Consider the following 16278-nt stretch of genomic DNA (forward strand, 5'->3'; position numbering starts at 1 on the left):
CCTTCTAATTCCCTTCCTTTTTGCTTAAGCGACCTCATTTATTTATTTATTATAAATGTATTTATTTATTTATGGTTGCGTTGGGTCTTCGTTGCTGCACGGGCTTTCTCTAGTTGCAGTGAGCGGGGGCTACTCTTCATTGTGGCGTGTGGGTTTCTCATTGCAGCGGCTTCTGTTGTTGCAGAGCACGGGCTCTAGGCACACGGGCTTCAGTAGTTGTGGCACATGGGCTCAGTAGTTGTGGCTCATGGGCTCTAGAGCGCAGGCTCAGTAGTTGTGGCACACGGGCTTAGTTGCTCCACAGCATGTGGGATCTTCCATGACCAGGGCTCATATCTGTGTCCCCTGCATTGGCAGGTGGATTCTTAACCACTGCGCCACCAGGGAAGCCCAAGTGACCTCATTTATATTTCTTGTTACTTGCAACAAAAAAAATATTGTCTAAAACACCGCAAGTGAGAAACTCCAGATGGAGTTGCAGCTTCAACATTGGAGTGTGTGTTCTTATGAAACCATTAAATTAAATAGCCTAATGATGGTTCGGCAACTTGCTTTTCTCTTTGGGGTCTTTAATCTTTTTTTTTTTCCTCTCTCACTGTTGTGGCCTCTCTCGTTGCGGAGCACAGGCTCCAGCCGCGCAGGCTCAGCGGCCATGGCTCACGGGCCCAGCCGCTCCGCGGCACGTGGGATCCTCCTGGACCGGGGCACGAACCCGTGTCCCCTGCATCGGCCGGAAGACTCTCAACCACTGCGCCACCAGGGAAGCCCGGGGTCGTTAATCTTTTATTCAGAGGAAGTTTCTTTTGAGAAGCACCAAGATAATGTGGCAATATCTCAAAAAAAGAAAAAGCGGCTTTACTTCAGTATGCTTTGCTGGGAGACTCTTGTGGCAGAGACTGCTGGAATAGAAATACCTCATCAACACTGGACACCCCGCAGTCTCAGTTCCCTCTTTTCAGTCAGTGATTAACAACCTAATGAATTCAGAGGCTTGCATGACTGGATTCTGGGACGACTTGTGTTGGCCAATGGAGGGGTGTTTGGGTTGCATAAAACTAGCAGAACAATGTGGTGTGCTAGGAGCACTGGACCATTGGTTTCTTCATCTGCAGAATGGCATGGGGATAATAGTAACTGCCCTGCCTACTTCAACTCCATCGTCAGAAGGATCAAATGAAATTGAGAATGTACAAGAGCTTTGTGAAATACAAAGGGCTATGGGAATGCAGAATACCATTTCAAAATCTGCTGCATCTTCCAGAACTTCAGCATATGACACAAGCACTCGTTCATTCCGCGCACATCTATAGAGTGCACGCTAGGTGCCAGAGAGAGCTGGTAGGCAGAGCTGGACAACCCTTACCCTCAGGCCTTTGCTCAAATGAAACCTTATCAGAGAGGTCTTCTTTGATTACCCCATCTCAGACAGTACCTCCCTGCCCCTATTTTGTTTTCTCCGTAGCACGTTTCATCATCTGATGTTCTATATATTTACTAATTATCTGTCTCTGGCCCACCCTCTCTCATCCATCCATCCACTAGAAGTAAGGTCCATGAGGGCAGGGACTTATGTTCACTGTTAGAACAGTTTTATGTAAACATTGCCTAGAACATAGTAGTTGCTAAAAAAAATTTGTTGAATAAATGTACTCAGGGCAGGTCCAGAGTTTAGAGAAAGGTGGGCCACATTACCTTGGGAGACTGGTCACAGGAGGGGAAGAGAATATGCAAGCCGGTCCTTAGGAGGTGGCATCTTGTCAAAGGGAGAGAGGTAGCCCTGATTAGTGGATAAAAGAAAATCTTCAGCTAACTTCCTGATTTGCTAACAGCTGGATCTAGGATTCTCCTAAATATCCAGGATAAAGCCACCCCCAGGGTTTGTATTTTTAACTGCCTAATAACCTCTAGTCTTTCCCCCATCCAATCCATTTTACAATCTGCTGCCAGAACGATTTTTCTGTTATGCAGAATGGTTCATGTTACTACTCGTTTAGAACCCTGCCATGGCTTCTCAGTACCGTGGACAAGCAGGTCAAACCTTCTTCACAAGGCTTTTCATTCCATTTGGATCTATTCTTTGCTTGCCTCTCTACCTCATCCTGCATCCTTCTACACACCCTTGTAACCCCTACCTACACACATCTTGCTAATTCATACTCTTCTTTTTTCAAGTTGGACCTACTTCTAGCGTTGCCCTTTGCCCTTTGTGTTTGACAAGAAAACCCAGGAAGTCTTTCCTGAACCCCATTTGCTGCCCCCCAACCCCCAAGGAGGAAATCATTCCCTCCTATTGCCGCCTCCTGGCCGTCTCTTACCAAGTGGTCACAGACATTCTCGGGAGCAGCCCCATTACTTCCTTGTCTGCTGTTGTACCCCCAGCATGTAGCACAATGTCTGGCAGGTAGGGAGCAGGTGCTTAAGACCCAGGCTCCCTAAATCTTTCTCACTTAGTCCAGAGCTTAGAGTCTGGGCCTCCCCCCGCCCACTCTTTTACCACCCTGTCAACCCTTGTGACTCTCAACTTCACCTGCATTTCTCCATTTATTTCTCCATCTTTGGGAGAAGGGCCCCTGGTCATCCCAGGACTGTTTTCGTTGGTTCCCACTTCTAGTTCCTCCAAGCTCCTCCAAGCAACTCAACAGGGACGCTTGCCCTGTCGGGAAGTATTTGCTGGTCTCCAAGGTAACAGACTGCACCATTGCAGCTTGAGGCAGGGACAGGGAAAAACCTTCCTCACCCCTGGGAAGAAATTACCAATTTGTTGTTCATAACAACCTCTCCCTGGGCACTCTGCTTTTCTCTGCCCCCGCAAAGGCCGGGGAGCAAGATTTGCACCACTTTTCTATTTTTAGAACCTTTGGGTCAGCAGAAAACTGTGGTTTAGACCAGTGGAGCCCTGATGCCTGCTGCCTTCTTGTGGTAGGAACTGAAGAAAGACAGCAGAGAACCTGTGACATGCATGAAAGGTGGTAACGTTCTCTTCCTCCGCAGAGCCCCCCAGACACACTCCTTGGGAGAGGTCTGGCATTCCCTCACCCCTGCCAGGTCCATCTCCACCCAAACCAGGCTAACACAGCAGCAGACTCAGTGACTTCTTAGCATAAGAAGAGATCATCTACTGCTGTGGTTCCCAAACCCAGGTGCCCATCAGAATGATCTGGGTTGTTTGCTAAGAAAACATACATACATTCCCATCTGGGAGATTGATACAGAACTGTAGCAAAGTGTAGGAACATGAATATTTAACAATGGCCCCAGGTGATTATGATGTAACCAGCCCTTAGCCCACAGGTGGGGACCTTTCCAACTCCTTCTATGGAAATCAGGAGATGAAGTGATGTGCTCAATGTCAACTAGCTTGCAGTGGCTAACTGCACTTAGTTTTTCTTATCCAGGTCATTTCTCAAATCACTACCTTCACTTTCTGAATCTTTAATTTATAATTTAGAATATGTGCTACTTGTGGTAGTCACTGTATGGTAGAGAACCCCTTCAGATGTTGACTCCAGTGCCTCCTACAGGCCAGATCAGAAACAACAAAACCCTTCAAAATAGAGACAGCTTAACTACCACCAGTCGCTCTGGGCAGAAGAGTCATGGGGTGTAAATCATGGCATTTGGTCAGCACCAACAAGGCAGGAGAGGAGGGAGATCAGCAAGAGGTAAGGAAGTCAGAAGAGGGAAGAGTCACAAGAGGCTGAGAGCAACCAACCAAAGGCTACTCTGTGAGCAAGAGGTAAGTGTCCTTGTGCCCACCTTACTGGAAATCCTGGGTAGAGGGGCTGGCTAACTTTGAGACACCATTTTTGGAGACACAGGGGCTCAAGATAGATGGCTTATCACCTTCACGACGGCCTTTGCTCCTGGATACATGGGTTTTCAACATTTTACAAGAAGTAAAACCCAACATTGCAAAGTTCTTTGTTACTGCTTTTTTCTATTTGAGTTTACATGACACATGTTCTGGACGTATTTGTGCCAGATGGATAAAGCAGAGTAAGATTTTCAGGCTGTATGACCAGCCAAGGAGAAAGCTCGTGCTGGTACCATCTTTCTCAGTTCTCCTCAGGCTGTATATAGCTCACGATTGGCCCCATGTAAGGAATCAGAGCACAGGAGGAATTTCTTTTCCTCTTACCTTAGGTTCTTGGGACCTGATGGGTCACCTTACCTCTGGTCTCTATTTAGGAGCTCTACACTGTTACCATTACTCAAAATATATTTGCTATGATCTGAATGTTTGTGTCCCCACCCTGCAATTCATGTGTTAAAAACCTAACCTCTAATGTGATGGTATTAGGAGTTGGGGTCTTCAGGAGGTGATTAGGTCATGAGGGCTTAGCACCTTTATACAAGAGAACTGACAGAGCTCCCTAGCCCCCTTCCACCATGTGAGGATATGAGAAGTCTGCAACCCAGAAGAGGGCCCTTGCCTGACCATGCTGGCGCCCTGATCTCGAACTTCCAGCCTCCAGAACTGTGAGAAATAAATGTTTAAAAAGTGATGTTGGGGCTTCCCTGGTGGAGCAGTGGTTGAGAGTCCGCCTGCCGATGCAGGAGACACGTGTTCGTGCCCTGGTCCGGGAAGATCCCACATGCCGTGGAGCGGCTGGGCCCGTGAGCCACGGCCGCTGAGCCTGCCCGTCCGGAGCCTGCGCTCCGCAGCGGGAGAGGCCACAACAGTGAGAGGCCTGCGTACCGCAAAAAAAACAAAAACAAAAACAAAAAGTGATGTTGCAGTGAATATTGTTTTGTATCTTAGGTTCACAGCATGCTCATTTCATGGCAAAGCCTGACTTGAACTGGCATGAGGCTAGTTACAGTCTTTATTTGTTCCCTTTAATGTGAATATTTAGATGTTTTGTGATTACGGAATACTGCTTCATTCTCTGATGGGGATGTTACATAATATATAGTGTAGGCACCTCATGGATTTTTTTGTCTGAAAAAATTGAATTCCAAAGATCTTTTAGCTTTTTGATAAATACCGTAGTGATGTGTTATATTTAGTCCCTATTATCTTCATGTGTTAAAATGAGCAGATAATGGTGACTTTGATGGTTTTGTTTTCAGCATCTAAAATTCCGCTTTTTGGGAATTCCTTGGTGGTCCAGTGGTTAGGACTCTGCACTCTCATTGCTAAGGGCCCAGGTTCGACCCCTGGTTGTGGAACTAAGGTCCCATAAGCTGCTCGCGCCATGGCCAAAAAAAAAAAAAAAAATCCTCTTTCCCTTTTTTTTAAAAATTGAGGTATAATTGACATATAACATTACATTAGTTTCAGGTGTACAACATAATATGTATATATTGGGAAATGATCACCACAATAAATCTAGTTAACATCTAGTTAAATTTGTTTTTTATAAGCCACCTAAGTCTGTGGTGTTATAGTAGTCCAAACAGGCTAAGACAATATTATTGTGTGATATATTTCTTTAGGTATTAATTTGTATTTTGCTCTATTTCTTTCCTCCATTTCAAGCAGTTGCAGGTGCTTTTTAAGAAGCAGCTTGAAGTCAACAGTTTTTTCTGTCTTTTGTAAAAGCCTAAGCTACCTGAATGATTATAAAGTGACATGCCAAAGCACGGGATGTGAGGGATGTGTTTAATGTCAAAAGGAAAGTGGGAAGGTATATAAAGATTCTTTCAGTTAAAAGAGACAGAAACCCAGTTCAAACTGGCTTAAAGGAAAAAGGGAATTTATGTGATCAGATAAAAGAAAAATCCAGGGATAATTCTGGCTTCAGGCATGGCTTGATCCAAAGGCTAAAATGTTAACAGAAATCTGTCTCCACTTCTCAGCTTCTTTTCTTCTGTGATGGCTTTATTCTTAGGTAGCTTCTTTAGGAGTGGTTGGTAAACTTGGGACATCAGCACTAAGCTTTCCCCTCCATAGCTTTTAGCATCCTAAAGGAAGGAGAACAACTCTTTTCCAGGAGTTCCAGCAAAGTCCACAGCTTGGTTTAGTAACAGGACATGCTCATTCTTTTTGTTTGTTTGTTTGTTTTTTGTGCGGTACGCGGGCCTCTCACTGTTGTGGTCTCTCCCGTTGCGGAGCACAGGCTCCAGACGCGCAGGCTCAGCGGCCATGGCTCATGGGCCCAGCCGCTCCGCGGCATGTGGGATCCTCCCAGACCGGGGCACGAACCTGCGTCCCCTGCATTGGCAGGCGGACTCTCAACCCCTGCGCCACCAGGGAAGCCCTATGCTCATTCTTGAACCAATCACTGTGACTCTGACTGGCCAGACCTGGTTTCTGCACCTAGTCCTGGAACCAGAGGGTGAAATCAGCCCCATGAAAAGAGCTGTTTTTGTTGTTTTATTTTGTTTAACCAAAGAAGGGGGCACTAGGCAAACAAGACTGAGGAAAGCCAAAGGGGAGAGAACAGTCCCCAGATAAACAGAGGTCAAGAAATCAGATCTGAAAAATCAGAGGGAGGAGGGACCTGTCCCGTGTTTGGTAGCAACAGTGGTGAGAAGGCAAGACCTGAGAGGAAATGGGTCGTCGGTACATACAGGAAGAAAGTCCAGAGGCATAGGGGCTCACAGCTCACCAAAGGTTACCAAGCTCCAAGCATGGGATTGGGTACTGTAGAATTACTGCACCATTCAGCCTGGAACAGTTGATGTTTCAGCAGCAATGGGTATAGGCAAATGACAAACGACCAGAGGGGACTTTCTAAAGTTTCAGCCATGGATCTGTGCACAACCCTAGGGTATCCCCAGTGGCCAATAGATTTCCTACCAACAAGGAAGAAGGGATCTAGTTGATTTTTTTAAGTGCTACAGGGAGGATAGGAGATAGCTTCTTTGGGAAAATTTCCCTGGGTGCTCAGTTCTCAAAAGGGTTCCAATAAAACCAATGGATAACATGGTATAATTCACCAGTCAAGGAAGTAAGTGCTATAAAATACCACTGAGCAATGATTGCAGAAATCTTGACAACGAGCAGGGAATGATGGCAGATTAAACACAACTTAATAATAACTTACATAATTTTTTTCTTTCAACAAAATATGTAATATTCACAAGTAGAGGCTACTTTTTATGGTTGTTTGCATTCCACATCCAGAAGAAGCAAACCATAGATTTAGCTGCTCATGTCTGAGCCAAGGAATCATGCAACTGGGACAAGCTATTTTTATTTCGTTTAGACTAGCCAAACTGGCAATGTGGGACAGCAGAAGCAGTCCTAGATTTGAAGTCAGGGAACCTAGGTTTGAAACCCAGATTCCCTAATAGAACTTTGGGTAAATTGCTCACCCTTCTGATCCTTAGTGTTTTCTAGTCTATACAATACTATCTCCTACTTCACAGGAGGAGTATTAATTAAGATGACATATGGAAAAACACAACATGAATTTAATGTTAGTTTCTTTCTCTAAACTCTTGTGAATGCCACTATTTTTTAACCACAGTTTTTCAAAAAATATGAATTGCCTTAATAGAGTAGTTGATATGCTTCAGTTAGAATGTCAGATTATTATGATATTTGGGAAGTTTCTGTCATCTAAGGGCTAAGTTCAGAGCAGCATTATTTGTAAAAGCAAAGACTTGGAAACAACTTAAATGTACAACAGGGGAAGAGAAATATATCTATATATCTACAGTATGTAATAGAGGTATCTATCTATACTATACAGCCATTAAAAATGAGGAAGATCTATATTTACTGACACTGAAAGATATTCATCTTTCAAAACTGCATTTTGCCATAGAAAACAAAGGAATGTAAAAGAAAGGGTTTTTATTTTTTTTATTAAAGAAAATACTTGAATTGTCTTATACAACTAAATTAAGTATTTAAACATTAATACTTAACAAGTAATTAATTATTAAGTATGAAAAGAGTGCCAGAGTCAGGACATGGTATTTATTTTACTGACTTGCCCCAAGAGATAATAAATAGAGATTGATTTAATGGTGACCAAACACATTGAAAGTATCTACTAAAATGCGCCATAAGATGGTCAGTTGGGGAAAACCACATCTAAAATGAGATCAAATCCTTGAGTCCGTTCCTTTTAGCAGAAATAATTAAAACCATCTTGGCAGAACCAAGTCTCTGCAAAACATACCAAATGTATGGATGGCTTCAAGAGAACGGAGAACCCACAAGCTTGAAGAAGCCTCCAAAGAGTTCTCTTCAGGATCGACAGGGTACTTGCATCATCCTGGTCCTCTGTATAAGTATCAATATTAGAGCACTGTGAGTTTAGTAGTAAAGGGTCTTGAGTCCAGAGGAATCCTAAGGAGGTCAGCAAGACTGGCATATTATACAGTCAAATACTTACCAGTAAAATAACCACACTTACTTATAAAGGCTGATGATCTATGCAAGCTTCTGCTTTCAGGAAAAATTTCACTGAAACAATCCTGGAAGACAGGTGACTGGACCTTTCACATCTCCAGGAAATATAGTTTCATAATTTTCCTTTACAACCTAGCCCCAAATTTAATCATGATAATTCATGTGCAAAGCACTGTGTCAGGTCTCTGGACTATGAGAAAGCCACATTCCTTGAGTTCAAGAGTTTATGATCTAGTTATAGAGAAGTGTTTAATAACATCAGCAGTAACACTTGAAGGCTTACTATGTACCAAGAACTTTCCACACTTTATCTCATTTAAACCAGCAATAACTCTATAAGGTAGGTACTATCAGGCCCGGTCTACAGGTGAGAAAACCAAGGTGCACAGAGGTTAAGTGATTTATTAAGTGATTTATTGTGGAACTGAGACTTCAATCCAGGCAGTCGATTCCCCTCTAGTAAGTTCTGTTACAGAAGTACAAGCAAAAGAGAAACAAAGCACAAAAAATTAGATTATTTCAAATACAGGAGGGATTAAAGAAATTGCAAGGGGGAAGTCATACAGACACAGCTAAGACAGAGAGCAAGGTGTGGTAAAAGAATGGAGAATAGGCTGGTTTATCAGTAAAAAGCGAAAAGGGAGAATGATGGGAAATAAGGCTGAGGAGAGGAGACAGCTTGAAGCCAGCTCATTAAGGGTTTTCAGTATTATGCTAAAGAAGTTTGGATTTCATTCTGTAGACTGCTGGCGTGACAGGAACTCAAATAAAGAAGTGAAAAGTTTCTTTTGTGTTAAGATTATTTTGGCAGAAATGATCTGGATGAATTGAAGTAGATGGAGATTAGTTGAAGAAAGATTCGTTTAAGTGACTATAGAATTTGAACAACTGTCCTAGGCCAAAAACTGTCCAAGGCCTATTTGTCAAAGACATTCTTTTCTACATTGAGTGTTCTGAGACCTAGTTATGTGACTCTGGGAAAGTCAATAAGCCTTTGAGTCCTTGATTTCTTCATCTGGAAAATGGAAACACCGAACATGCTTTTAGATTTCATTCAGCTCTGAAATTTTACAAGTCTCATGAAAAGTTTCTTCTTGAAATTTAATCTTGGGTGGTCTTAGTCTTTGGAACTGGGGCTTCTTTGTAGAAACCTTAAATGTGCTTCAAAATATCATCCCAGAATTTTTTTTCCTGCTGGGAAAAGAACCAAAATTCTAAAAAAATAATATAGCATTATACTTTCTATCTTTAATACAATTTATAAATAACTACTTTTATTTTGTTGCTGGGTAACTGTGACCCAGAAGAGTTGACTTTGCATAAAAGGAACCCACAGTCCACTAGTCTTGGTGTTTTTCCTATAATCTTCTCATACAGTGGTTAGAAGGGAGTTGATGGAAGAGTAACCCAAAATAATTTTTTCACCCATATTATTGTTTTTAAAGACAGTCTGTTGCCTTTTCCTACAGTATTACCAAAGAGAAGAAAAGTGTTTCCTTCCCCTCTCTTAGAAGTTCAGTATTTAGTTAACCATTACAATTTCCAGTGGACCTATTCATTAAGGTTTATAGAAAAGAACTCTTCAAATACCTCTAATCTGTGTTATAAATCAGGGTAAGAGATTTGAATGGTGGAAAGGTAGGGTGACCAACTCATCCCTGTTTGCCTGGAACTTTCTCAGTTATAGCACTGAAAGTCTCATGTCCCAGAAAAGCCCTGTCTCAGGCAAACCAGGATGGTTGGTCACCCTAAGAAGATGACGTTAAGGTCCAGAAGGCAAGAACACCCAAATCCTACCTTGTCTTAAACTCCCAACTTCGCATGAGGCTCCTGCAGAGGCCTTATAAAGGAGAAACAGCAGCAACGGGTAAATATAGTGTTTCATTTGATTACTAGTTATTATTAGGCTAGGTCACTCCTGATACTCCTCGAGAGAGTTACAGTAAAGCTGTGATGGAGCACACGGATAAGTCTAGAGACCAAAGGGTTCTACATTGCTCCTTCAACCCAAATTTTAAAATCTTACAAGCTAAGAGGATTTTGGCCTGAAATAAAGTAAAAACAGAAGAATGAAGCAAAGATGAAAGGGCTTAGGTCGATGTGCAAGGAAAAAAGGAAAGAAAAATGAGAGCCTTGGCTCAGTATCTCTCTCCTAGTCCATGGAAACATGATGTAGAAGAGAGTGCCACATGTGTGTGGTCTTTTATTGCTGAGTGCCTCTTCTTATTGGTAAACATAGCCTAATCCATGTTCTGGAACATTAATAGCATCTCCTCCCGAAGGGGGAGCTAGGAGTGAGAGTGGAAGAAGAGAGGGGAGACATTCCCCTGGCACAATGCTAACAACAAAACTAAACCAAGAGGCATGGAATTGTCACTGTGTGAATATGTGAAACCTCTATAAGAAATTCATTTCTGAAATAAATTTTTAAATTCAAAGCTTATTTCAAAGTAATAGAAGCCTTTTTAGTTTCTTTAGTAGACAATTTATTTTGATAAACTTGCTCAATAACAAAAATACAAGTAAAGAAAATTATGTTCATTTTATACAGTTTGTATTAACAATTTGTTTTGAAACTATTAATCGAAAAATGTTATAACCAATTAGAAAACAATTCTTAATAAATTTGGGGTAATATACAGGCCTTGATGACAAACTTTAAAATCTCTTGAGGTGATATAACTAATAAGTCCTATGTAGGGAAACCAACCTACACAGGTCACTTTTTTCCTTCATATATTTTTATCCTTCAAAAATTCGTTCTGAAAGACAGCTTACTGTTTTGAATTGTGAATGTAAATTTAATATTTTAAAGAAGATCAAAGTGGGTTGATAAAACAGTTACTACAATCAGAGTAACTGTGGCTAGTAGTCTTTTAATAAAGACAAAATAAATGCAACATGTTCCTCCCATGAAGCCCACGATGCAAAATAATAGCTAAGAGTAGTATATTCAAAGTTAGTTTCCAATACTTTTTCAGGGTCTTTCCTCTAAATCAATAGGTTGTATGTCACCAGGACTGTTCATTGTTTTACTTAAGAGATTAAACAGTGAATTCACAGAACATCAAGTGGGGATATCAAAGATTTAGGCAAAAGGGTAAAAACCAATGAAGTGTTTTGGTCATCTAGAACATTAAAAAGAAAAAAAAAAGAGCCATCCTTCAAAAGCAAAACAAATGAAATGGAAAATAGGCTTGTAAGAAGTAGAAGAGTCAGAAAAATTACATACACACATTAACAACATAGAACATGGATTACCTTTGGAAAGAATCATACTGAAATGTTTGCTTTTAATGAATTGAAGATTTTTCATGTTTACAGATGTTTAGGCATGTTCAATAGGAGCTTCCAAAACTTTCAAACTAATTAAGTCTTGTGCAAATAAAACCTATAAATATTTTTCAGCAGATTTTACAGTGATATTCTTAGGTATGAGAAGAATGCACACATTCTAAAAACAATGTAACAGACAAAAATTTGACAAATGATTGCACCATTAAACAGTGTTTTATATACAGTTTACAAGATATGATTTCCTGCTATAAATTAATACTGTACTATATAGTACTTATTATAGTGACCTTTTTAAAAGCAACTGCTGACAGTTGTCTATCTTTTTCACTTACAGGATTTATAGAATTTTATATGAATGAGTCCATTTCAATGTTTGGTCTGGAAGAGTACAAAGATTTGACTTCACATACTACTTGATGGGATGGTTTTAATCCTGGGTTAGAGTGCTGACTGGTTAGAGGGAGTTTTCCCCTATCAGCCCTTAGTGCACTGACCTCCAAGACAATGATGAAATTAAAGACAATTTAATGGTTTGTGTAATAGATACAAATAAAACCTTAAATTCTGCAATCTTATATGCAATACCACTGTAAGTGAAAGACGTAAACAGTGGGGAAATTCTTAGCAGCTGAGAAACTTTCTCTCCCCATGCTCATGATCCAGTTAAAAATATTTTGAGAAACTATTTACAATAAAATTCATCTTTTGGAAGAGAAAAGCTCTTGGTCATATTATAAGTTAATTTGAACCATACTTTGCTAACCCTTTATTTCAGTGGTATAATGGTGACAACCAAAGCTTTCCTTCAAAGTGATCCATTTGACTGAGGTCCAATCAAATCGCAATGGGAACTGCCATCCCAAATGTCCATAGCACAGGTCCAGTGGTATTCTTAGAACTGACTAGACATCATAATACTTGGGGAAAATTAGTCTCCCTCAAGCATTTCCTAGAGGTTTCTTTGGACTCTGGGAAGGAAATGTGTGACATGCCCTCAGCACACTCAAGGAACTCACCCCAGTGGTGGTCTACCTCTTACCTGACTCCTGAGTGAGCTGGAACACTGGGGTTTTCTTCCACAATAAAATACTGCTGAATTAACAGTAAGATATATGAATGTCAAACAAGCCAGTGTGAAACACATCAGGCTCCTCCATTTCATACCTTGAATATCTGAGGAGGCAGCCCCAACTCTGAAGTAATCATTAAAAAAAAAACAAAACAGTGCATTCATTTCAGTTTGTGTGAAACAAGGGACCCTAACTCTTCTGATAGGGACATTTCGGTTGCTGTTGCCATGAAAGACTCCATTGCCATGAAAAACCCTCCTGCCCCACATTTCAAACAGGAGATTATCTATTGTGTTCACCTGGAAAAACAACTAAGCATTGACATAAAGACATGGAGATGTGGAGAAGAGAAATACTATATTTTAAAACTATCTGTGGGCTCAAGGGTTAGCTGCAATGCTTCTTTCTGGAAGAAATGTAAAGCTGTGGGTTTAGTACAGCCCTTTAAAGTAAATGCAAAAATGTTAGCTTTTAGCAAACAAAGGCATATAGCATTTAAAGAAAATACTGTATTGCTCAGGTTTTTGGTAAAGAAGATTATTAATAATGCTTAGATGAAAAGAAACAAATTTAATTTTTATGGCAGAGTGAAGTTAGTGTTATAAATAGCCAAAATATTGTAAATTGATATTACTAGTGAATTTTGTATTTATGTAAAGTTGTGTGCTTAAACATATAAAATGCTTTATTAATGTAACAGAACAAGCTAGTAGAAAAAGAGAACCTCTGTACAACAGACAACAGTTGCCAATAATTTAAATAGTGTCAGATTCCCCAAATTATAAGGTTTGACATGATCTTACCTTCTACTATCATAAACAAATAAATTAACCCTACAAAGAATTTTAGCTTAACTTAAAATTGCACCTAGAAAGGTATGGGATTATTTGTACCTATTACAAAAACCTGTTAAAATCAAGGGCTGCTACAAAGAATGAGGTAAACTGAAGACTCTCTCCACTATGCAGCCTTCAGATAAATGGCTTTTTTTCTATTGAGTTCTAGGTTTGCACACCACAGTGTTCTGCTAGCAAAGCATTCAGAGTTCTCTTCCAGGAACTGTTTGCATGTGTGTGTATATAAATTTACACACACACATACACACACACACATATATACACACTGTATACTGCATCAGCAAAATATATATATTATATATATATTTATATAAATATAAGGAAAATTTCCCCCACCCAACCCCCCGTCCCCCAACGACATGTTTCTTAGTGTTTGATTTTTTTTTTTTTTTTTTGTACACAGAGAATAGGGAATTTCAGAATTTTTACATACATTTTAGCAAACGAGTTTTGATCTATTGGCTTCTTGGTGCGGTAATGCAATGGCAATCCATTCTGGTGCCAAAGGCTCATACCATTACAAGGAAGCTGTGAACTCTAATTTCTTAGGAGGTGAGGCCAGCCCCACATGAACTTCTCTTGCATCCCTCTGGTCCGCCATGATTCATAAATACTTAGACTTATTTTTTCCTCCCTCAAATGAATCATTAGACGTTAAAAATGGAACAACAGAGTCACAAAGGGCCACATGCTTTTCAGTATAAAGCATTCTCCTTCACTAGGTTGCTATCACAGTGCAGACCTGACTGCCTGAATATGCTCAGGAGATTTAGTCAATATTGTCTGTATTTGGTTATGGAAAAGGCTCTCCTTATTTTTTGTTTTTAAATCCAAAGTGCATAGTGAGAACAAATCAAAGCATTTTTTTTTTCTTTTCAGCATCAGTTTCATCTAAGCATCTTCCTATGCGAGGACTACTCAGATGCCTTGCCTTTGTCCTCCCCACCCTCCAAAAATAAAAAAATAAAATAAAATTAAAAATAATAAGAGTCAAGCAATTCAGACATTCATCAGCCTGGTAAACAAACTTTGCCGGCAAATAGAAGTCCTACTATTGTAAAGAAAATTGATAAGACAAAAAGTACATATGATGACCCAACTACTGTGTTGTTGGGTAATTTATATGGTTGACCTCCGACTTCATTGATGTAAAATCCTATTGGAAATATTAGGGCAGCCATACAGAAAAGGATCACTGTAAAACAAACCAGAACACAACATTAGTAACATGGTTTGGTGATTAAGAAAACAATGAAAATTTGGCACACAGGAAGTTTATAAGAAGGGTTGTGGATTGATGATATGGTCAAATCTGTTACAACATGGATCACTTATCAAAAGATTTGTGTATACTACAGATCCCCAAAGCCTAACAATTAAATACAGTAAAAGCTAGCTTAGCCTTTTACATAGTTTTGAATATCAGCATTAAGGAAGGCCTCCAAACCTACTAAGTACTCGTATATACAATTCTTGACCATTTAAAGTAGTGACTAAGGGCTCTGGCTAGTGTCAGACAGGGGCTAAGTTCCGGCTCTACTACTTACTAATGGTGTAATCTTAGGCTTCTGAAATTCTGAAAATGGGTAAGTATATAGTACAAGGATAAACAAAACAATGTCAAGTCCTTCGCACAGTGAGTGACAGGTTGATAGTAAGAGCTGAATAAATGCCGTATATTATTATCGTCCTAGCATTATTTTGCCAATTCTCTGCTCTCTCAGTTGGTATTAGCTATAAGGCATTGAGAAAAGGTGCATACAAATATAAATACTATTTATCTTACTCTGATTTAAAATCAGCTAGTGGAAAGAACCACAGACTTCTGTGATGAGGAGCAAATTGTCAGATTGGTTATCTCTCATCATGGACAACGTTCCAAAAAAAAAAAATCTCCCAGGTTTCTGACTACAGAGTTTAAAGTGGGGGAGAGTGGGGAAATCTTTTGAGTTTTGTATGCAAACACAATGAAATATATTATTTGCTAAAATGCTTCTAGAAAGATATCAGAAAACCCAGTGTCTGGGCAGAAGTAATTCCACAGTTGGCTGTTTTAGGAAACCGTGTGCTCCCCTGTGCTAACAAAGAAACACTCTTCTTAGGGAACACAAATTACCTATAGATAGGCTGGCGTTTCCAAGAAAATATTTTATGCATTTTGAAAGCATGTTGGTCAAATGTTCATAGTCTTTCAAATTTCTTTGAAGGCAGAAACATTTCTTCAGTGTAATGTCATTCTGTAGTCATTCCCAGTATTAACTGAATGAGAAAACTTTTCTCAGTTAAACCCATCCCTAGCAATACTGACAGAGCCCTGGATAAATATACCAGCTGACACTTGTCCTAAATTATTTTTGTGTTACTCAATCTACAAAATTTAATAGGAGAGTCCTGAAAAAGCCAATTAGGAATATTTCCTGGAAGGAAGCTCCAGAAATGCTGTAAAAAGTAACATTTTCTTAAGTAATACACTAGCTTAAGAAACACACCAGCACTCTCCTTTGCTTTGCACCATTTAGGTGGATTATTTTATATTAAGCAGACATAGAATCTGTTTCATTCTGGGCATATGACCACACCAAATAATGTTACATAAGCAGATTTAGATTCTTTTGGATACCTACTACAGAACAAATGAAAAATTCAGGTATTCAGTATTAGATCTTTGGGCCTTTCTGTTGTATAGTTAGCAATAAATAACTTTATTACTGCTGCCAGTGCCCCCTGATCTGTGGTATCTGTC

General features: G+C 39.9%; 2 protein-coding genes across 2 annotated transcripts in view; both read right to left on the reverse strand.

Moving 5' to 3' along the window:
* VWA3A (von Willebrand factor A domain containing 3A) overlaps positions 1-2654 on the reverse strand; it is a 50178-nt gene extending 47524 nt beyond the window's left edge. Inside the window, 1 exon segment of the mRNA XM_081256441.1 lies at positions 2528-2654. Coding sequence (XP_081112567.1) covers positions 2528-2541 — 14 coding nt within the window. The 5' untranslated portion in view covers positions 2542-2654.
* Positions 2655-10766: 8112 nt separating this feature from the next.
* Positions 10767-16278, reverse strand: part of MOSMO (modulator of smoothened) — a 59825-nt gene continuing 54313 nt past the window's right edge. Inside the window, exon 3 of the mRNA XM_081256827.1 lies at positions 10767-14730. Coding sequence (XP_081112953.1) covers positions 14546-14730 — 185 coding nt within the window. The 3' untranslated portion in view covers positions 10767-14545. The remainder of the gene's footprint in view (positions 14731-16278) is intronic.

This window comes from Mesoplodon bidens (assembly GCF_964165515.1).
Source record: "Mesoplodon bidens genome assembly, chromosome: 15".
NCBI classification, from domain to species: domain Eukaryota; kingdom Metazoa; phylum Chordata; class Mammalia; order Artiodactyla; family Ziphiidae; genus Mesoplodon; species Mesoplodon bidens.